Source organism: Empidonax traillii, unplaced genomic scaffold (genome assembly GCF_003031625.1).
Source record: "Empidonax traillii isolate 1590-97213 ecotype Southwest subspecies unplaced genomic scaffold, ASM303162v1 scaffold245:size1430315, whole genome shotgun sequence".
Classification (NCBI taxonomy): domain Eukaryota; kingdom Metazoa; phylum Chordata; class Aves; order Passeriformes; family Tyrannidae; genus Empidonax; species Empidonax traillii.
The window spans coordinates 1380005-1402052 of NW_020955438.1; the positions used below are offsets into that span (position 1 = coordinate 1380005).

Consider the following 22048-nt stretch of genomic DNA (forward strand, 5'->3'; position numbering starts at 1 on the left):
TGACAGAATTTTACTTGCTTGTGTTGTTAGTGCTTGATTTAGCTCTTTGAATGTAAGGTTATTTTTAAAAGCTACATTCTTCTGGCACCTACCCAGGTTATGTTCTTCAGAACTCTTTAGTATGGGCTAAAATAAGCAGTAGTAGTTAAACAAATATGGCACAGTCAAAGCAAATGCTTTGATCAAGTGTTGTTGATAAATGTACTGTTATGGAGAGCTTTAAGTAACATGTTTTATTTATGTCTTTCTATAATGTGTGGCATTAGATGAATCAAAACAGGTGGATTCTAAAAGTTAGATACATGTTTTAGAAATTGGTGATTAATCAAGAATTTTAGTAATACAATGTGCATGTTTTTTAGTAAGTGCATTTAAAAACACCTTCAGCAATAAATACATCATTTAGGTACATAACCAAACCACTAATTTAAGGAAGAGGTTCAGAGAAGTTATGACCTTGTCTAACCTTTTGTAGGTATATTGAACCTAGCTGCTTATTCCTGTTTGGATAGAGATTTCAGCTTCTGATAGCATTTATAGTGTCTCAAGCACCTGTACATTGCAACTTTCTGGAGGGGAATATCAAAGACTGCAGCTACAAGAGCCTTATACTGCAGGTTGTCCTCTTAGTATTTGAGATACCATCGTGTTGCTTGCCAGGTCTTTTGCAGCTGTAGGGTCTGCAGTGATTATGATTTAAAATAGTGAAGAGAAAGACGTAACTGTTGATTTTAAACAGGGAGAGGCCTTTGCCATCATATAAATACATTAAGGAGCTTTCTTGTGCCAAAAAGTTAGAGCTATGATCTGCTAGATACAAACTACTTGATGAATTGGCACAAAAAACAACAAGTTAGCAGTAGCTGCTTTTAAATATGTGTTGCATCAGAAAACATAATGCCTAAAAATGAAGAATATCTGTATTTTTTAGGTGTTCGAGATCTGAGCTGCATAAATGATGAGAAGGGACTGTAAGATTGTAAGACTGAGTTGCACTGTGGTGGTTCTGTCTGAGAAATAAAGATTTAAGCCAGCATATACGAAATGGTTTCTGTTGAATTTAATATCAACAGAGCCAAAAATTCACCTGCCCATCCCCCTGGGTGTGATTGGTTCCCATAAGAGGTGGGAGAGAGTGATCTGCAGTGGCTCCTTTGCTGCTGCAGTTGTTCACAGCCTGAGTCATTGGTTTAAACTTTTGCTGGTCTCAGATCAACTTAATACAATTGAATGGGAATTTTATGGCCTACTGAAGAGCTGGCATGCACTCACTTCTTTTATCCCTGCTCTTGGACATGGCAGAAAATCAGTGCATTTACCTCACAGTGATACGGCAAAGCTCTTCCTTGGTTTGGGTAGTTTTTTTGTTTGTACTTTGCAGCTGTCAGGAACCTGAGTGCTGCTTTTGCAAGAAGCTCAAGTGTGAGCATGTGCCGTCTAACCTGAGGCTGAGATGTCAAAGTTTGGGCCTCAGTGTGTTTCTGGAGATCCTGTCTCCTGCACAGATTTATGGATGCAGCCATAGGTTTTCCAGCGAAGAGCAGAAAGTGAGGTGGGATGAATGCAGGGCTAATTGTGTTTCTGAAATGAAATACAAGCTTCTAAAAAGCATGGATGAATCTTTCTGATGTAGGTGAAGAAGTGTCAGTTGACATAGCTCTTGTCACCACTATCTCTCTGACAGTTTATGCTTAAAAGAATCCATCTTTCTTTACAGGTGAGCAGATTTTGCTCCTAGTGCTTACATCACATTGGAAGATAGGATAGGGGTTGCTAAACCACTGAAACACTTTGAAGTGAAGACTTTGTCTCATAATAATGCTTATTTATAGGTGTTGCATAGCTATATCAACCAAATATGTTGTTCCTTGTGATGCACCCCCTGATTTCAGGGTCCTAAATGTCCTCAGGAGAGCTAATAAGCTTGCTTGTTTTTCTCATTTAAATGAAGTCCTTGTGCATTCAAAGCATGATGAAGCAAACAGATTTGATACCTCACTCTCCTTTGTTGTATGCAGTTGTATTTTATTAAAAATACACAGTTCTGTACTGCTATTGCTGTACAATGTCTGTGCTGGAGACTTAAAAAAATGGTAGGGATGGTTGTTGCATAATGTCCAAATACTATTTCAGCATGTGATTTTTCTAGCAAAATTCCTTTAAAACAGAACAAAAAAACTGTCCCTTTGCTTCTGTGGAATATAAATGCCATGACCATCTCTGGAAAGACTAGCATACTTTGGAGTTTAAGTGAACTCCCCCCCAAAATGGGAAGTCAGCTTCATGGTCTTTTTGCAATAGTGGTGTACTCAGGGGTTCACTGAAAGCCTTTTTTTAGCGTGCTGCAGACTGACTGCTTTCCTGTCTTTACTACTTTATATTTTATTAGAGCTTAAGTGATCTTTAATCTCAAGCATCCATAAGCCTTTGCTGTGGCAGGACTGTTGAAGGTAGCTACCCGAATGTAATGAGCAAACTCAGCATGAAGTGGAAATTTCCGTGTAGATAAGGTCTGGGGAAATTGGGTTTAAATGCAGAAAGCTGTAAGATGTAATCTCCCAGGAGATCTGAAAGGAAATCTGATTGCATTGGCTGATTTAGAGAGGAAACACTGATTTTCACTGGTGTAGTTTATTCAGCTTTTACTTATCCTATATGTCATCATACAGTCATTGTGTCTATAACTGCAGCACTGGGGAAAAACGATATGTAAATGTTCTTTGTTGATAAAGCCCCATATATAAGCCCCTATGTGCCTGCAAGTTCTTCATTATAGCTCTGTCCCTCAGCACAAGCCATAGGGTGGCTGTTACACTGATTGGTTAAACACACTGAAATGTTTCTCTTGGAGTCCCCAGCACTACAGACGGTCTCTGCTTCTTGCTTGTGGATATTTTCTTCACTTGTAATTTAAAATAGGAAATTACAGCCCTGTTCTTCAGTACAGTGCGAAGGAAAGTGTTGGTAGAGATCTTGCAGGCAGCCTGAGATGTTGGAGTTTTTTCCCACTCAGGTCACGCTGGAGGACCAGCAGTGGCTGCCCCCTGATCTGTAATTCCTTTCTGATCGCAGCTCCTTGCTTAACCCTTAAGGCACGTTAATGCCTTTCACCTTCACTTTGGTCTGATACCTGAGTTTGTGACACAAAAAGCCCTCTGCAAAATGTGTCTAGTGATGTTGACTTGCAGGGCTGCTATAGAAGGGAAGTGGGGAGGAGACCGGCTGCTTTCTCTGTACTGCTCTGGGCTGAGCGTGCCCTTATTGTTATTTCTGGATGTGCTGATTCAGCACGGCAATGGTGCATAATATATACAAAATATGAGTGGCTACATGTGTCAGATTAAAGAGTAAACAAGCTAGAGTGTGTCCTCCCATGAGTATTTATAGCTCACTGACATCAGCAGGAGCTACGTACATCTGAATGCAAATTCAGCCTGTGCAAAAGGTGGAGGAAAATGTTCCTTAAGCTGAAGAAGCAGAGACTGCAGATCATACATTTCTGTGAACATCACTTGTAACTGTCTTTATACATACTTTACTTACATTGTATATCTAACCTTAGCGATTAGTGCCTGTTAGGTATAAATGTGGTGACAAGCTGTACCTTTCTGTAGTTGCTTAAGAGTTACAAATAGGCATAACTGAGTAGTTGAAGGACATTGAATTAAACATGCTTGAATTAATAGGGTAATGATTGGTGCTGCTCAGAGCTATAAAATAAACACTAGCTAGAGCTCCGTGCTATGTAGCAACCAGGTTGAGCCATGGGGTTGCTGGAATTATTCTGAAATGACTCAACTTTGTTTTTAAGTGAGAGAGATAATCCTAAGAAAGCTCTCTATGTAGGCTCCTTGTGCAGTTAACATTTTAAACACTCCTTTGGCTTGTTGTTATGACTTCAAAGATACTCTAAAGCCTTTGTTAAATTGATCATTAACTCTGCAATGTTATAATTAGACATTTGAACTTGGCTGCATTCAAAAAGAAAATGCAAGAATGAAAATCCTAACCAGCACTGTTTCTCTGCAGCTCATCAGCATGGCCAGAGAAGGATTAAAGTTCCACAGGAGTTAAAAAGCAATAGGGATTGAAGGCATTAACCAGCCTTACAGGAGGGATAGGGAGCCATTAATCCATGAAGTTTTTCTTTGAAAGTATGGAGTGAGAATAATGTCAGGAACCTGAAATGGGTTACTGCTGGAGATTTAAATTTAAGCTCATAAACCATTTTGATGGGAATTCTGGGGTGGAAGCGTGAGCTGGGGAAGCCTTAAGTTTCCAGCCCAGCAATTGAACACGTTGCACCAGTCAGTTGTGCCGCCACTGACCTATTCTGAGCCTGCAAAACCAGCGGAGGAAGCGCCGTGAGGCGGCTTTGAACAATAGCAACAAGACCAAGCAGCGGCTGGGAAGATTGAGGGTTGGATGCTGCAGTTAAAGTTTATGAGGTCTGGGGCTGGGAGAAGCTCGGTCCTACGTCTCCCACTTTCTTTCCTCGGTCCCTCCTGATGGAGTCGAGACAACAGCTGGTAGCTACTATAAGCCCGGCTGCAGAGTGGATGGGAAAACCTGTCTCCATAGTAACGGAGCAGGCATTGCGTGTGCTGCTCCTGCTCGATCTGGGGAGTAGCTGGCTGAAGACATCTGGTCGGTGTAGCCAATTCTCAGGGGAAATTAGCTCATTTCATCTGATAGTAACCACAGAAACTTTTGAATTGGTTTAATAGTATGATGCTGAACATGAGATAGAACCAACTGGTTCAGCAGTTTCGAAAGTCAAAGATTATCTAACTACTTTAAATATTTTTGTAAGGAACACTGTTGCTTGTGCTCATTAACCCAACCCCCTGCTCTTCCCCGTGGTGATATTTCTGTCTAATAAAGAGGTGATTCTTCAGTGGAGGGTGGGTTTTGGGAATTTAACGACAGTTTTCCTATCTCTAAATATTTATTTCTTTTGCTTTCAAGAACTCTTTTTATTATACAGTGAACCTTCTAAGCCTTTCATCTTAGTGAAGCTCTATGTAGTGTGAGATAATGTCTGTGTTAACGTACTATGGCTTGTACTCTAGAAAGTTTACTCCCTACCCCCTAAATCTTGAGTCAATTAACTGTTTTCTGAAGGAATATTCTGAACAGTTATATAGTTACAAATAAATCTCAAAATAACTGGTGAATATGTGTCAAAGTCTTGAGCTATTTAGCATCAATGAAATAAATTACAGATCATTATTTTGCATACAATACAGGAAAATTCCCAGTTGATTTTTGCAGAACAAATTCTGCATCCAATACACAGACACTGTGCTATGGATATAGCAGTTGGACCTGCTGTTGTTTTTTTCCTGTTTACTATAAAACTTATCAGCTCATACCATCTATGTAATATTCAGAAATTTGGAGGAAATTGAAGAATGGAAACTTTTTTTTTCCATTTACACATTAGGACATCATCGTGTATTTTTTATATGCCAGGAAGTGAATGTAGTGGATGATGGCTTTTCTGAGAGAATAATGCATACAGAAAAGTGTCTTCAAAGAGGCTCAAGAGGAACATCCTAAATGTGTAGGGCACAAATAAATGCTTGATCTTCCGCCACCCTCTACCCACTACTGACACCTACTCCTGGTTACAAATATGTAAACTCACTGGGTTGTTGTGACCATCTTGAACTAGAAAATGAAAATGTGTGGATGTGTCTGAACTTTGTCTCCCTTCATGGAAGACCAGCAGAACTGTCAGTCTCTGAGAAGCCCTACCCTTGATTTTTGTTTGACCATGTGGGTTTGAATGTGAGAAGTGTGTTCAGCTCTGCTGGACAACAGGAATAAATGATTGTATGGAGAATAAGAGTTGCTAGCTGCCATAGTTCTTAGGAAAGAGCAGGGAGATCTAAAGGTCGTAGGAGAAATCTGAGAAATATTTATAATAAACAAAGGGGCTCCCTAAACCAAGTCAGACAAGTGCAGCAGATGTTCAAGGACCCCAGGTGGGTTATATGGAGGTTAATAAACCAGATGAGCTGCAATCAGTTAATGAAAGAAGTTTAATCAATCTGAGTTGATTCAAAAAGTGACTACCTGATGAATGCATGTACCTTATTGAATGGGGATTCATTGCTTTGCTTTCTCTGCTGAGCTCGTGCTCTAATGAACCAAGAGTTATGTCTCTCTGTGGAGTTATACCATAGAAATTAGATGTCAGAGTTTCCCTCCCCCCCCTAAAGCTTTTCTTTCCTACCCAGAAACAGTCACTTAAAATGAAGTAGCCTGTGGGTGGGTGGTGGTAAAGAGGGCATGGAGGATGTCTTTCCTATTTCACTCTTGACTTCATATTGAGTTTCGTGGCAAATGAACTTTCCTTGAAACTGAAAAATAAACCTCTTGGTTTCATAGTTTAAAATTTCTTTCTGAAAGTGATTTGCATTTAGTCATTTGTTTTTTGGTAAACATAGGCTACAGGAATCAATAAGAAAAATTCTACTTAATCAGAGAAAAATGATATTATTATAGAAAGACTTAGGATGCTAGGGTGCCTTGGGGCTCTTAAGGTAAGTGGTTGGTTGCCTTTCTACATTTTGTTTGTTTGTTTGTTTTTATGAAGCTGAATGGCTTTGATTGAATCTTTCAATAATCTTCCTGAAGCTGGATGTTGATAAACATTAGAGAATTCCACCCAGTGTGATTGTTAACAAGAAATCTCAAGGTATGAAGAGGGTACTTCTTTTCTGCTGGTCTCCTTACATTCACAACACTTTCAGGAAGTTTAAATCTCCTCTGATATGCCTGGCCTTCTGATCTGTCCAGATCAACTAGTGGATTTGGGACTTTTGAGAGGGAAACTGGAGGTAGACAAGGTAATCACATGGACCTCTCTAGGGAGACCAGCTCAAAAATAGAAACTCTCCACCAACATTGCTGTCGGGTGAGAACTGATAGTAAATTTCCTCTACTTTTTATACCATTTCTCCAAGCTGAGTTCAAAGCAGTTATTCCAGGTTGACTATGATTTTTTTTTTGTTTGTTTTTTTTTTTTTTGGCAGCTTTTAGCTGTCTCTTAGTTAAGTTAGGAAGTATAAGCCAGTCATTTAGGCTTTCCCTTCATGGAAAAGGATAGGTACTGCTGAAAGCATAGCTGCTTACATCTTAAGGTGCCTAGGACACTTGAAATGGATTTCTCCTTGTATGTCCCTATTTCTCTCCATTAACTATAGAAAAAGGCATGCATTTTTACCTTATTCATGCACTTGGAGTTTTTTACTCTCCATAAAGTCACTTTCTAGCCAGGCAGTTAGTACCAATTTAGTTATTAATCAGTATTAAGATTAATGTTGTTTGTATACCTGTTTTGTAGTTATGGACATGCTTGGCAATACATCACCTGTGGTCACAGAGGTTTTTAACAGTCTAGCTGGTGCTTGGAATAGGTACAATTGTATCTTGATGCCTGGCTGCGTGCGGCCTTTTGTTTATGTTTTCCTTTCATGAAGTATAAATTGTTGATCAGGTGGTTAGGTACTTAGATACATAGTGCAAGAGTGTAATCTTCCCTTTTCAACAGGTAGATTCAACTGTACTTTTTTGATATGGATAGCAGCTTGCTTCAGGGGTCATGCCATTGACTTGCATGGGGATATTCAGGAATGAAGTCTTGTCGAGTGAAGAGGTGTCAGAAATCAGGTCTGTCTGACGTAGTGTGGACATCTTGGTGTTAAAGTCTCAAGCTGAAGTCTAATCCAAATGAAACAAAATGTCAGAAGTATTCTTCCTGCCAAAACTCTGAATGGCTTCTTTTATCATTGAGTCCTATGATTGTGTTGGCTCACAGGCAGAGTTGCACAATGTTCTGAGCAGCAGTAAGAGGTACAACCTGAGCAAAAGAAGAGCTTCTCTGCTCTCAGAGAGGAATAAGTACTTCAGTGGGGTCCCTTTGAGCCTGAAGTTCTGACTGAATTATCTTTGTATTTATTTTAACAGCAAAACAAGTTGAAGGTTGAAAAAAACACTCTGTTTTCCCTGCTTTAAAGAGTAAAAAGAACTACAGAACATGAAGTTAAAAGGAACTCCTTGAATGTTGTTAAGGATTCCAAAAGTAGTCTTTAATTGCTGCCAAAACTGTGTGGATGGATTTTCTGTGCAAAACATCAGTGCAGTAGCCATTTTATATACAAATAACTCCAGTCTGCAATAGATCCTCCCTACCCAAGTTTGTTCACTCTGTTTTCCATGTTAAAAAAAAAAAAAAAAATCATGTTTAACACTATGCTTAATATTGAAACAGTCAAAGATGTCTTCTCATAGCAAAGGGGTAATTACTTGGCATTGTGCTGAGAACTGATTGCTTATTCTACAGCCACCATTGTTTGCTATCTTTATAAAGCTAAAAAATAATTGAATTCAATGAAGAGAAACCTTCCTCAGTCTGCAAATAATTCACAAAATGTTTAAAAGGAGTGCATTATAGTGTTTTTCAGAGTAATTTAGCACCCGAGATGAGCACATTTTATGTCTTCATAGCATGAAATATTCATTACTATCATTAAAAGTTGTGAAACCACAGATAGTATTACCAGAGAGTTTCTATCATGTTTTGAGCACCCTAAAAGCATGCTGTTTAAAGAGACACAATGTTTCTGGCTTTAACAGTGTGCCATTTGGGACAAGCAATATGGTTCATGATAAGAGAATTCTCTGATGTAACATGATAGGGGCAGATTTCTAATTAGGAAAGCTTTATCGATGGACTTATTAAAAATGTGCATTCATGTCATCAGCTTTGGTATCCCAAGTGCAATAGCTTATAAATATTCAAATACCCAGTTATAGAGCACAGCTTTACCATGTCTAATAGGTCTTCTTTGACCATCCAGCTGATGAGGAATTTATACGCAAAGCAGTCCCTTATGTGCTTTTCTAGTGTAATGTAATTGTTATTAATTACAGTATGAACAAGTATTAGTGATTGACACTTCCGTACAAAGTTAAATATACAATGTGTTGTGTGTTGGGGAAAGGGGAAACACAAGGTTGTCATTAAAGCCATTTTTGGGAGAGCTGGAAATAGGATGCAGAACCAAGCATGGCAGGCCCACTTGTTTTATCCACTGAGAAGGAACTCACCAAAAGGGTGAGTTTGGTTTTTCTGCCTTACTCTCATCACCAGAGGAGGACAGGCATTTGACTTTGATTTCTATGTTTTAACTACTTTTACTGATGCTTTAAGAAAACTGAAAAAATTACCCAAACTGAACTGCAGTTTAAGTAACCTCTTTCTCCTGTAACATCTGTAAGGTTGACTAAAACCTTTGACATTCAATCATTTCTAGTGGCCTTGGCCACTTGAGATACTGTTTTGTAAAACTACTAAAAAAGGTTGTAACTTAAACTCTTTATGTGCACTCTTCACATGTCTGTATTTGGTGGCTGTGCATCAGGACTCCCTTTTTTTCCCATCCTGCTTAATCCTAGGCATACTGAGAAAATATTGCTTTAAAAGAACATTGTATAGTGGAAAAAACCTTATCACCTCTCAGTAATGGCATGATGCAAAGAATGTCACATGTTTCAGTTATTTGTCACATAGAGTAGTGGGGTTAGTAAATACTAAGGCTGAGTATTTTTAAAGCAAGGAGTCACCTTACTTTAATGCAGCCTTTTGCTTTATTTCTGTTAAAACAACTGGTACAAGTGTCAATTCTTACTAGTTCCCCTGTTGTTGAACAAATCTTTTTGTGTGGGATGAGCATTGCTGGTTCCAGTGGGTAATCTTGCCTCTCTGGTTTGGCACTGAGACCTTTGATGTCCGAACCAGAGTTACAGTTTTTTTGTAAATATCACATTTAAAAGAATGGGATCTTGAGAGGCCTAAGCAGGACAGACATAATAGAACCAGCTTTTTAAAACAGTGAGTATTGAAAACTGCAGAACAATTATAAAGAGAAGGCTAAAACATTGGATGATCTTTTGACTTTTAAAAAAAGAAACCACCTCGAAACAAAAAAGGTTTTATAATTATTGACAGAAATCATCTAACTGTGGAATAAGACTGACTTTTGCTTTATTACATAAGGTATTGGGAAAAATTCTTTGAAACTTGGGTGTTTACATAGATGTGAAATTACTAGGTTAAGCAACAGTAAATCTCAGGTCAAAGACGAGGGGCTAGGAAATTCAACTATCCCTAGAAAAAATCCTTCCATGAATCACTTGAAAGTATAGCTCACATAAAGAGCAGATATGCCTCAAGCTTTCAAAAAATTTACATAAGTAATGCAATAATACGAAGTTCTGCTCTACTGCTACCAGTTGGATGGCATTCATTGCCCACTGTTTCAGCACAGAAAAGGCTCATCTGTGTCCCCAAACCATGTTCCTTGTGTGCCCATCCCTTTAAGTTGCAATTGATTTTCCTCTTCAAGTACTGCTCTAAAGAGGGGATTCTTCTGGTCGGGTGACTTTTACTTGCCGCATCAGCTGCATGCTAGCCTGTGCATTGTTGCAGAGTCTTTAGTTAATTCTTGACATGTCCTAGGCATTACTCTTACAAGGTCCCTCCTTTTCCAAAGAGTTTTTCGGTACAGTGTTACCGAATTCTGCCGAATAGCAGTTTGTTGGTTTTGTGTTTTTTTTAAAAAATTCATTCCGTATGATGCCCATTAGTTTCCTGAGGTATTTGATGTCTTGAAGCTCAGACCAGCTGCCACTGAGAAGGCCGTGACTTTTTAAAGTATTTTTTTTCTTCCAGCAATGAATAGTGCCCTTATCCTTTATTTGTAAAGGGAGCAGAGGAAAGGTGATAGTGAGGGAAGGGAGTTTCACAGGGCTGGAGTTCTCCTTTCGTAACTTTGAATTCTGCAAAGAGCTGCCTCTGCACCATTTATTTATGTTGGACCCAAAACTGATAGAAACATGAATTCAAGTAAAAATATAAGTCTTTGCACATAACGGTAGCTTGGTTAATGGGGTATGTGACTTCAGAGAGATCTGGCTTGTATCTTAATTTTGCAAATGTAAGTTTAGTTTGGTCCGTTTGGAACATTATCAAAGCCCTAGGGAGAGTTTGCACTGAGTTAATCGTGTGCTTTGGTTGGTATAAATTAGGTTCCTATTTTGGTATGCTGTAATCCTGATGCGCTGAATGATAGCCACAACTGTTTAATGCTTGCTGATTGGAATGGGCACAAGAAACTGGCACCAGCAGGAAGCTACTTGCTTTCAGTATGTGAAATGTATTTGCCACTTAGCTGAAAATGCTGACTTTGTTGCCTTCAGTTAAGTTTATTTTGCATGTCAAATAGTTCTTCTATCCTCCTTCACAAATTTTAGAGGCAACTGTAAAATGCTGACTGAATGGGCTGTGTACATATGGCATCTGAGAGGTTTTTTTATTAGCTTAAACTAGCACATGTGTTTTCCTGTGAGGAGTATTAAGTGCCTGGACTACAGGTTTAGTGTGTGACTGTTTTTGCAGCTGTGTGGAAGAGCGTGATGCGTATTCCCTGGAGCAGGCCTGGGAAGGAGCTCAAGTATGTCGAGGCAAAAGCAGGTTGTGTTTATGGGAGCGTCAAACAGAAATAGGGCACTTGAACCCTTATCAACACTGAGCCTGATGCTGGCATCTGAGCGGCTGTCGCCCAGGTGTGTGAAAGGAATGCCCTGCCTCTAGCAGCACAGGATTTTGTTTCAGAACTTGATGGCTTTATACTGGGACTCTGTCTTGGCAGTCTGGGGGGGAAAAAAAAAAAAGAAAGTTTTTTTTTTTCTCCCTTTGTTAGCTGGAGGGGACTGCAACCAGTGTTAGTCCACTTGAAATTTAGTTCTTATTAAAACTATTATGAAGAGCGTGTTCATTGCTCAGGCCAGAAATCTTACTTTTGGAGGATGAATTTTAAAAAGGTGTTGCTTCTAGGAAAAGAGGATATCATGATTATATGTATAATTACTAATGTCCTGCTTTTGGTGACCTCTCACTCTTCTGGAAATGTCTTACTTATGGAAAATGTATCGCACCCCAGAGAGTCCCATAAAGCTGAAAACCCCATAGAGGAGCAGGAAGACTAGAGCTGAGAAACCTGAAGCAAGGTTGTCTAGCACACAGTACCATTCAGCAACTCACTTCTTGGAGGGAGGGCTGGGCCTGGGGAAGATGTTTTGCCTGCACAAGAGAGGTAAGAAGTTAGAACTTCATCAGACAGAGCTCCACTTCTGTATCGGCTTTTGCAGGAACAAGTTGTTGAAAATAGCCCATAATAGCTCACGGGATTTAGATGTGGGGACCACAATGTCACTGTGCATATCCAGCTGGACTTCCATCCTCAGTGCTAGTCTTGTTTTCTTGGAGCATTCATGTGGGGGAGTAGTGGGTTTCTCTGATTTGGAATGGAGCTAAAGACTGCGTGTGGTTTTCTCAAAACTTTATGAGAAACCTGTAGCTGAATAAGCAAGCTCTGACCTTCCCTGTCTTTTCAGTCTTCTTGACTCCTGCCTACAAAGGGAATGAAGAGGAACACGGCTACAGCTCGCGGGCATGTTTGCTCTTTGTTTGGGCTCTGGATAGTGCCCTAAAGTTGAGAAATCTTTAGAAGGTCAGAATGTCTGTGGGTAAGGTTGAGATGACATATGATGTGCAGTGCTGTCAGATTCGAAGGAGTGAGATGCTCAAAGAACTAGAAGAGCTACAGGGTTCAGGTTTACAGCAGAGTGGAAATGTAGGTATTTTTGGTCAATTGGTGACTGTAGAGGGGCAGAAAAACAAAATATGTTTTCTTACAGTCTTTGTTTTGCAAGTTTCTAGAGAGAAAAATGTGGTTCCTATATTTTCTACTTTGTAGTAAAAAATTATTTCCTTTCATGTTTTAAATCTGCAGATCATTCTGAAGACATGCGTATTTTGTTTAAAAAGTCTATACATTAAAAAGAAGAAAAAAAGCCACTAAAATTTAAACACAAGATGAAACCTGACTGCAGTTAGTGTAAAATATGACTGTTGAAAAAATCCATTTTTCTAATAAAATAAAAAGAGATGAATAAGGAGGAAAAATTAATATTGTATTTTCCACTTTTCAAAACCACAAAAAAACCATTTTTCATCAATGTTCTTTTTAATTTCTGTTTTAAAATGTGTTGTTTCTTCTGACTGCTATTAAAATGTAAAAAAAAAATAAGTGCACTAATAGGTCTGAAACCACTAGATTTCAAGTGTTACTGTTATCTTAAAAATGCCATTCACTCTTACATTCCCTTTTAAATATACTTCAGGTTGAACTGGGCAGATCATGGCCAGATTCTTCCTTTTGTGTGGCTCTGCTTACAGATAAGAGATATTGTGCAATCTTTATTTTCTCTTAGAAAGGAGTAGTGTTGTAAAGCGATAGTCTAAGGGTATGGAAGATACGGTTTGCTGGATGGCACGATCGCTTTTATTGCTCTTCATTTATAACTGGAAAACAACAGGCATATAGTCTCTTCCTGAGGTCCCTCAATAGATTCCATGTTAGCTGTGGAGCAAAGGGAAGACTTAAGAAATGCTTGGTGTAGGACGTGGTGGATGTGAAGTAGCTTTAAAAAAAAAAGAGTGAGAAAGCTTATTTAATAAAAAGCATGCAACAGATACTTGGCAAGATAAAAATACTCAGATCAAGGGAAGTGTGTAAATAGTGTTATTATGAGAAGTTCTCTATAACAAAAATACTGACTGCTTGGCTTACACTGATTTTTTTTTTTTTTTGGTAGTCTGTAGGAGTTCCTTTCTTCTCATATTAGCATATTGTATGTACTAATGAATGAGTTTGCATCTTTGTGGACTGTATGTGTGACACAACGTAAGTGTAGGTGAATATTTTCTTTGAATTCAGTGAGATATAAAATTAAGCATATGCAATACTGCATATAAGCCAGAGTGTTTTTCACTTTGAAAGAGAGGGTCCTCAATGAATTCCTTCTAGAGACTTTTATGAAGTCCTAAATAAGAGGTTCATTAAGTAAACAGAAAGGAGTAGGGACTTTTAATCATTTTTTGCATCAGTGTTAACATGTTGACACTTCCTTTCTCCTGCCAAGTACTTTGAGTTTGAAGCCCAGTCCTTGAGCATACTTTGTGATGGGGGAGAACTCCACACTAAAAGCAGTACCATAAACTAAATGTGGAAGCCGAGCTTAATTCATGTCTGTAAATTCCTGGTGGATGTCATCAGCAACTAAGTTCAAAAGCTAAAGACAACTGTGTTATGAAGAGTCTTGTGCAGGGGTGATGGTGTGGAAAGTTGTGCTAGCACAGCCATGCTCTAGGGCTGTGCCTTCAAGTGCAAAGTTACAGCACTGACATCTGAGGCCTTTCGAGGCTGGTGGAAAAATTTCAACTGCCAGCATTTGGATTTGGCTGAAGCCCCTAGTGAGAAGAGAGCTAAAGAAATCAATGAAAGACTTTTTAAATGCACCTAAGGGAGTTAGGTGCCCAACTCCTGTTCAATCAGATTTACTTGCTTGGAGCCTTAGGAAAAATCTCAACCTAAAATTGCAGGTCTGCAGTATTCTTTAATGGTTCCACTGCAATTGTTCTGTGCTCTCACACTGATTAAGGGAAAATAGAAATGCTTCAGTACAAACAACTGTTCTGTCTCCTGGTAAGAATCCCTTTTTTTCAGAGCATGAATGCTTATGGAAACATTATTTAATCTTAATTAAAAACATTAATAAGGGAATTTTAATGATATCCAGTAACTTCTCGGGATTAATTAGGGGCCTCTGAAGATAGAAATGTGATAGAGATACAATGATTTTTGTTTTCTGTTGTCCTGTGTAATCATTTGGTGCCAAATATGGTAGATAAAGAATTTTAGCAAATGATACTAAGCTTTTTGAAAGAAACACTAAGTGTTCTGGGTTTAAACCTTTTTTAGGAACTTACAATTATTTGTCTTCCTTTGAAAAGTTGTAATTTATAAGATCTTTGGAAGTGAGGAGATTAGGTAGGGGGAGAAAAATCGCCAGTCCTTAATAGAGCTTTTGGGACTTGCTGTTGCTCAGTAAGTGTTGATATATATGAGAAACCATTTGTCTTTTTATTTTTGATCTGTACTTCATCACGTTGGGATTTTTATTTTATTGAGCTTGGTGCCTATCTGTTTGCCTACACTGTCTGACTTTGCTGTTCTGTATATCTTAGAAAACATAGTACAGCTTTCAGGAAAAAATCCTGTCTTTCTCAGTAGATCAAAGAGGGGCCTCTTAGAAGAAACAGTTGCCTTTACTGCTGTTAATTTGCATATCCTGCTCGAGCTACACAGAAATGCTGTCTGAAGCATTTTGCAAGCTCTGATGTGTCAGGTGAACAGTGTGCTGAGAAGTGGGCTCCACCTCTCACAACTGCTGTGTAGCCTGTAGTGGTTCAGTTTTTGCATGCTACCCTTTCAGTGTCCATGCAACCTGTTGCCATGAAGATGACTGGAGGGCTGGAGCACCTCTCCTATGAAGACAGACTGAGAGAGCTGAGATTGTTCAGCCTGGAGAAGAGAAGGCTCCAGAGAGACTTTATAGCACCTTCCAGAACCTGAAGAGACGCTACAAGAAAACTGGGGAGTGACTTTTTGTAAGGATGTGTAGTGGCAGGACAAGGGGGAATGGCTTAAACTTAAAGAGGGCAGGTTTAAATTAGATGTTAGCAAGAAATTGCTTACTGCAAGGATGCTGAGACACTGGCACAGGCTGCCCAGAGAAGTTGTGGGTTCCTCATATGTGGAAGTGTTCAAGGCCATGTTGAATGGAGCTTTGAGCAACCTCGTCTAGTGGAAGGTTCCCTCTCTTGGCTCCTTCAAAGACCTCCTTTTCATGACTTGTGAAAAAACTTGTGTGCAGTGTTCTCATTCCACTACTGCTGGCTGAGACTGTGAGGAGGTTACTGTTTCACTTTATTGATGGTGCACTAGCTCCATAGCAGTGGTGTTCTATTGTCTTGCCTAAAAAACAGGTTCAGTGCAAACAGTGCCGTAAGAATCTTATAGCTGAGATAATGCTGGTTGGCATGAAATCCCTATATAAGATACACGAGAGATTATTTCACTGTTTAAAGGAATTAATGGGAATTTTATAATCTTTGAAGCTAGAATCTTAAAAAAGCCAGATTTGGCAGAATCATGGGAATAATGTTGTTTATCTCTCCAGTGAGGATAATGTAATAGACCTCCTGATATGGCAGATATGGGTAGGAGTTGTATTTCCAGTAAAATGTTGGGATGGGAGGAAATTCTTACAGTACAAGAAGCATGTGTTTATGAGTCTTAAAGCTGTCTCTCTGACCAATGCCTCTTGTTTTCCTGTGCTTGTCATTTCTTCTTCCTTTTAGGGCAGACACCTCTGGGGCAAATGCAATAAGCTGTGCATTGTCTTCAACAGCCAATCAGAATGACATAGCGGTATGCTTTGCCTCCTTGCTCCTAAAATACGTATTTTACTCTCTTACATTTATGGAATTCATTCAAAAGAAGTCTAGATTTGGAGTAAAGGCATTCTTGTTCCTAACAGATTTCAGATGACCTCATCTAGCCCTCCCACATCAAACAGTTGCGTGAACATCCGTGATGCTTCTCAGCCTCCAGAGACAGTTAATTTATCTGTAAATAGCTGTTGTTGTGGTGTCATGATCCATTTTATGTCAGTTTTCGTGTGTTTCTTTACTTCCCCCAAACTATTAATCTGTCTAATTGCTTAAAAACATCTCTTCAGCTGAGTTTCAGGACTCTGTCCTTCCTTTTGGAGTTGCTACTGCACTTTATTTCACAGTGCAGATGTTGGATGCCTCCCAACATTGTAGCTCTTCAGTCCAGTGGGGGTTGAGTAGTATGGGAAGGGCTTTTCACGATGCATTTATTAGCAAAATACTCTGAGAACTGTGGAGGTATGGGCTGTGATGACAGATAGCGTGGGTATATTTGTCAGTGAACTGTGTTTTTATTGATCCTGCCTAAGTGCCTTCATCAGATGATGAGAGCTGTATTGTAGCCAGGTGATTAAGTTATGCCATATCTTTCTTGGGCTAAAGGTTCTGCTGGCTCTTCCATTATACTTGAAGCAATTCCCAAGGCTGTTCACAGAGTACCTGATCAGCTCAAAGGAATTTCTGTTTCCATGTTAAAACCGTGAAGTTAGTAGTAAGATGCACTGAAAAAAAAACCTGTCATGAGACTTCTGAAGTGTATCCTACATGCTGACCCCACTCCTGCACCAATGCATAAGTGAACTTCAGCTCCTTTACTGGTCTTTATGAGAAATTATGAGAAATGCCAGATTCCCTGGCATCTGGTAAATGGTACCTGGAGATCTACTGTAGTTTCACCAAGCACTGTGCCTCAGTAGAAAGGCCCAAGGCTTGTTATACTCGTCTACCTGTTCCTTGTAGTTGAAATTCTTGTGAATTTTCATGCGAGAAGTTGTTGGAGGCTGAAGACATAATGACACTGATGGAGTTCTTCAAGAAAGTGATCTACATGTGTGTTTCATGTTCATCCTCTCTACCTTTTCATTCAGGTTTAATCTGGTACTTGCCTGTGTTGGTATTATATGCTGAGGAGGCCTGAAAATGGCACTAAGAATATGCCTTGGCTGAGCAAGAAGGATGGCAGAAGTGAGGGTACCATGTACAAATCAATAATTAGAAGGAAAAAAGTATCTCCTCTTAAGTAAGATGGACCCTGTATGCCCATGTATGTATATGACTGTCATATCTTAGAGGGCTCTTTGTGCCAAGTTATATACTTCTATATATATGTTTTTAATCTCAGTGTATTTCTATTTTTGTCTTATACAAAGAAAATCACAATTAAGTTACATAGGGTTGAATGGGTCCTTGCACAGTGTAGTTCTCATGTGTATGTAATTTTAACCAAGAAAACCCCTTCACTGAGCTTTAATTACCATGCTCAGTAGTGTTTTGCAGGCAGTTATTTTCCTCTGTATTTTAATTTTCCCTTGTGCTAAATGTTGCTTTGTTTTTTATTTAACTCATTCGGTACGTCCGCTGTGTCCTCTCAACACTTCCTCTTTCTGTTTTCATATGTCAGCTTTTTGAAGCCTCATTTTCATTCCAGCTGATTCATTGCAAGAAGCACAAGGGTTTATACAGTGCTTTTGGTAGGTAGGTGTTAGGTGGGCATTAAGAAGAAAATATTGAACAGTGGACCAAATTAATCTGTAGTACAGGTCAGATTTGCTGAAATTCTCAGGCCTGAGGTATTGCTGCTCAATTAGCATTGGTTGCTGCCAGCATAAGTGAACTAAGGATCAGGTTGGCATTCTTCTAGTGCGTGTAAGTTTCATATTAAGCTGTTAATCAGGAAAATACAGGCAATATTTTATTAGCTCAGGAAGGCATAATTTTCTAATATACTTTTTTCTTGTTGTCTGCAAGTTTCTGACCACTAACGTAAGTGTGTGCAGACAGAAGTTCGTCAGCCTCCCCCATCCCCAGGAGACTACTTATTAGATTTATGCAACATAAGATATTAAAAACACTTTTGTCTGTCACACAGCCACGGGCAGGGGAGGGGGAATTTGCCAGTTGCTAATGGATACCTGGCGTTTTTGTGTATGACCATGAAGAACAGCTTGTGCACTTTCACCCCCGATGTTCCCTGAATAACTTGGGTCTCATTTAGGTCAATAAGCCTTTATCAAAACGTCAGGAGTGAAAAATGTGTCTTGGTGTAAGCCGACTGGTCGTTCCCTCCAGTCACCGGAGTCTATAGGACAATCAATGTTCCCTAAGCTTGTCTGCGTGTCAGGCAAAGAGCTGGATGACAGTAACCATTGACTGCGTGTCTGTCGCATTGTCTTTGGGACAGCCCCCATTTGCATACTTGCCGGTGTGCCTGTTATCCACTGAACCATGGAGGGCCTTTAAAAAACATACGCGCACAACTCCAATGCAAATTTCCTGCGCCTTTAAAGCACAATCCAGGCTTTCACTTCCTACCTTCGTGCTATCAAACTGAAACTGTGATCGTGACAAGGCCACAGTGCCTGGTCAGAGTGCTGTTTGTGGTTCCATTGTGCTAAAACATTTAATTTTTCTCTGGGTTTTGCTTTGCCTACCAAGATAGGGGTTTTTTCTTGTTCTTTTGCTTTTAGTGGTTGCTTTTGGGGATATCTGAACAGTATTAACTGTGCTATCACATATGATGTGAAGCCGTACATCCCTTCCTCAGATGAGTTATTCTGAATGGAGAGTTTTTGCTCCATATATGGTCAGTATTGTTTTTTGTTAACGGCATTTCCTTTATAGTCGTGGTGAAAGGAGATGTATTAGCTGTCTGCATACAGAAGAGCACTTGGATATTAGGGTTTACTGACCAGGTCTGTGAAAGGAATACAATCACTTGATTGGAAAAGATTGCCTTCGGTGCTTTTTTTCTGTGACAATTCGACAGCACCTCATATCAAGCAGAGCTCATAATTTTGCCATTCACTGGTGGTTCATAAATGACATTGGACTGGACAAAGGGAGAGTTTCATTGCATTTGAAGCTTCTGTCATAAGACACAGGCTTTCCTTAAGGAATATGCTGTGGGTACTGTTTTTTTAAGATTTATGTTGTTCATTATGTTTTTATTTTTTGAAAAAATTAATGATAATACAAATAATAAAAAAGGTGAAGGGTTCTGGTGGATTCTTTCAGAAGGAACTTGTAGAAGAGATTCTTGGCTAGGTCAAAGGGTCTGAGCTTCATGTTTATTACGACCAATGATCTGGATAGTTTCATTATTCTTAAAAGTCTAACTTGAATACAGGTGACTATAAACAACTTTGATTGCTGTTCTACTGCATCTGACAGCTTGCGTAGGTTATGAGATTGTCAAAACTAAGGGAAGGATCCTGGCTCATGTTTTACTAGCTTTTCTGAAAGTGTCATAGAGTTGAACTTCAATAAGTTAGGGCTCAATATTCAGGGCAATGTCCCCTTCATTTTTGAAGCTGATCATATGATTCCCATTCATCTTGACTGGACTAGGTTTGTGTTCTGGTTATTTCAATTAGTTTAGAAAATAATTGTAGGTACAGTCTTAACCCCTGTTTGAAAATCTGTTATGCAGAACAGCAGTGGAATCTACAGAAATGTGAGGGGGGTGGACAAGATGTTCAGCAGCACATTGTCTTCTCTGCAACTGCTCTTTATATGAAATCACACTTTGAAATAAGCAGTTCATTCTCTTAATCTGCATTATGATATGTAACCGTGATGCCTTGAGGTTGGTTTCCCAACTGTACTCTTTCTTTATGCCATGTGTCCTGTGTTTTCAATTACAAACCACTCTTACCATTTCAATAAATAAATTTTGTTGCTGGCTCTGGTAGAGAATGTGACCAGTGGCCCATAAGGAAGTACTGCAGCTCGAGGAAACTATGCTGAGTATGCCATGCTCATCTGATCTGTACAAAATTGAGCTTTACCTGCACATTGACCATGTTCCAAATAAGATATAACTGTACCTTTGTCTAATCAGCAAGAATATCAGATGTCTCTGACAGCTATCACTTTGCAGACATTTCCAAAGTCATACCTTATCTTAGGTCTGTGGTTTACAAGTAGCTTGATACTAGCCATGCTTCAGGACTAAAGATCTCTGTTTCTGATGAAGTCCCTAAACATTGACAAGAGGATGGGAAAGATATTCTAGAGATCTCACTGTATTTTCAGTGCACCTGGAGACTGACATATTGGTGCTGAGTACTAGAAATCTTTTTTCAATTCATGTGAGAATAAAGGAAGACTGAAAAAAGTATAAATAAGAGGGTGGTAAAACTAATCTGGTAAATGGAATGTGAAACACAGCTCTTCCCAAAATGAAATAAGCTAGCAAAATACTAATCTTGTAAATACAGATCGTGCTTGGGTTTTTTTTTTTGGCTCAGTCAGGAAACCTTTTGTTTGAATTAGACAAAGTGAATGGCACAGCATGGTTTTCAGTTTTAGTACATGTAGACAAGCTGAACTGCATGTGATCAAAGTATTTAAATTTGCTCTTAATATTTTCTTTCTCTACTCTTCCAGGTTTTTTCTATATTACTTTAGATCATTTTGGTATGGTTGACATATTTGTCACCTTCCTAATTTTACATTTTATTTAGCGCTTGCTAATATATTCTGAAAAGAGATGAAAGACATCTGTACACTAGAGAATTAACCTAGTTCCCTGTCTGTTTCTTTTAGGAAATTGTGTTAGTGGTATTCTTTGGAACGGAGTATGTGGTTCGGCTATGGTCAGCAGGATGCCGCAGTAAATACGTTGGAATATGGGGAAGGCTTCGTTTTGCTAGGAAACCTATTTCAATCATTGGTGAGTATGCACAGCTTGCAAAGTTGATGTAAACAATGAGTAAAACTTGCCCTGAAAGTTTTTAGAAGTCGGATTTCTGCAGTAGTTGAAGCCAAGTTAGAGCGAGAGCTCTTGTCATTAGCATGAATGTAGATCTGAATTTCCCTTCAGGAATTCATGGCACTGTCATTTGAGAACAAATGCAGCTTGGTTTGTTTTCCCAGAAGAGCAGAATGTTTTCTTTTCACAAGTGATCTGAAGCTTTGCCAGGAATAAGTCTTGGCCATGGTCCTGTCTCCTGTGACCTCAGGATCCCAGACACTGCACAAGAGCTACAATTGTATTTTTTAAAGATACTGAACAGCCTTTCCTCCTTCTTCCCCCAGAAGCCATTTGAGTAATTTATTATGAGTTTATTTTGTACTCTAATTGAGCTGTTTACTGCACAGTAGAGCACAATAGATGCACTGTAGTTACTCTGTGTATCAATTGAATTAAAATATGGTTTTCAGTGATGCATGTGGAGCTGGACACCTCAATTCCCTTGGTGTCCACTTCAGGTGGCTCCCTAAAATTAAAAATCAGTGTTTTTGGAAATTACATCCCTATATTCCATATATGCAACAAACTATTACTTTTTTTAGTATGTTTGTCATTCCTTTAACATTTTCCCTGAAAGAAACATAATAGTCCAAAATAAATCTATATTTTGTTAGCCAGTATTGAGAGAAGTATGTAAAGAC

At 39.1% G+C, this 22048-nt stretch overlaps 1 protein-coding gene across 1 annotated transcript in view; it reads left to right on the top strand.

Annotated features, from left to right (window-relative positions):
• Window positions 1-22048, top strand: part of KCNQ1 (potassium voltage-gated channel subfamily Q member 1) — a 112610-nt gene that overhangs the window by 66636 nt on the left and 23926 nt on the right. Inside the window, exon 3 of the mRNA XM_027888729.1 lies at window positions 21200-21326. Within this exon, the coding sequence (XP_027744530.1) occupies window positions 21200-21326 (127 nt within the window). The remainder of the gene's footprint in view (window positions 1-21199; window positions 21327-22048) is intronic.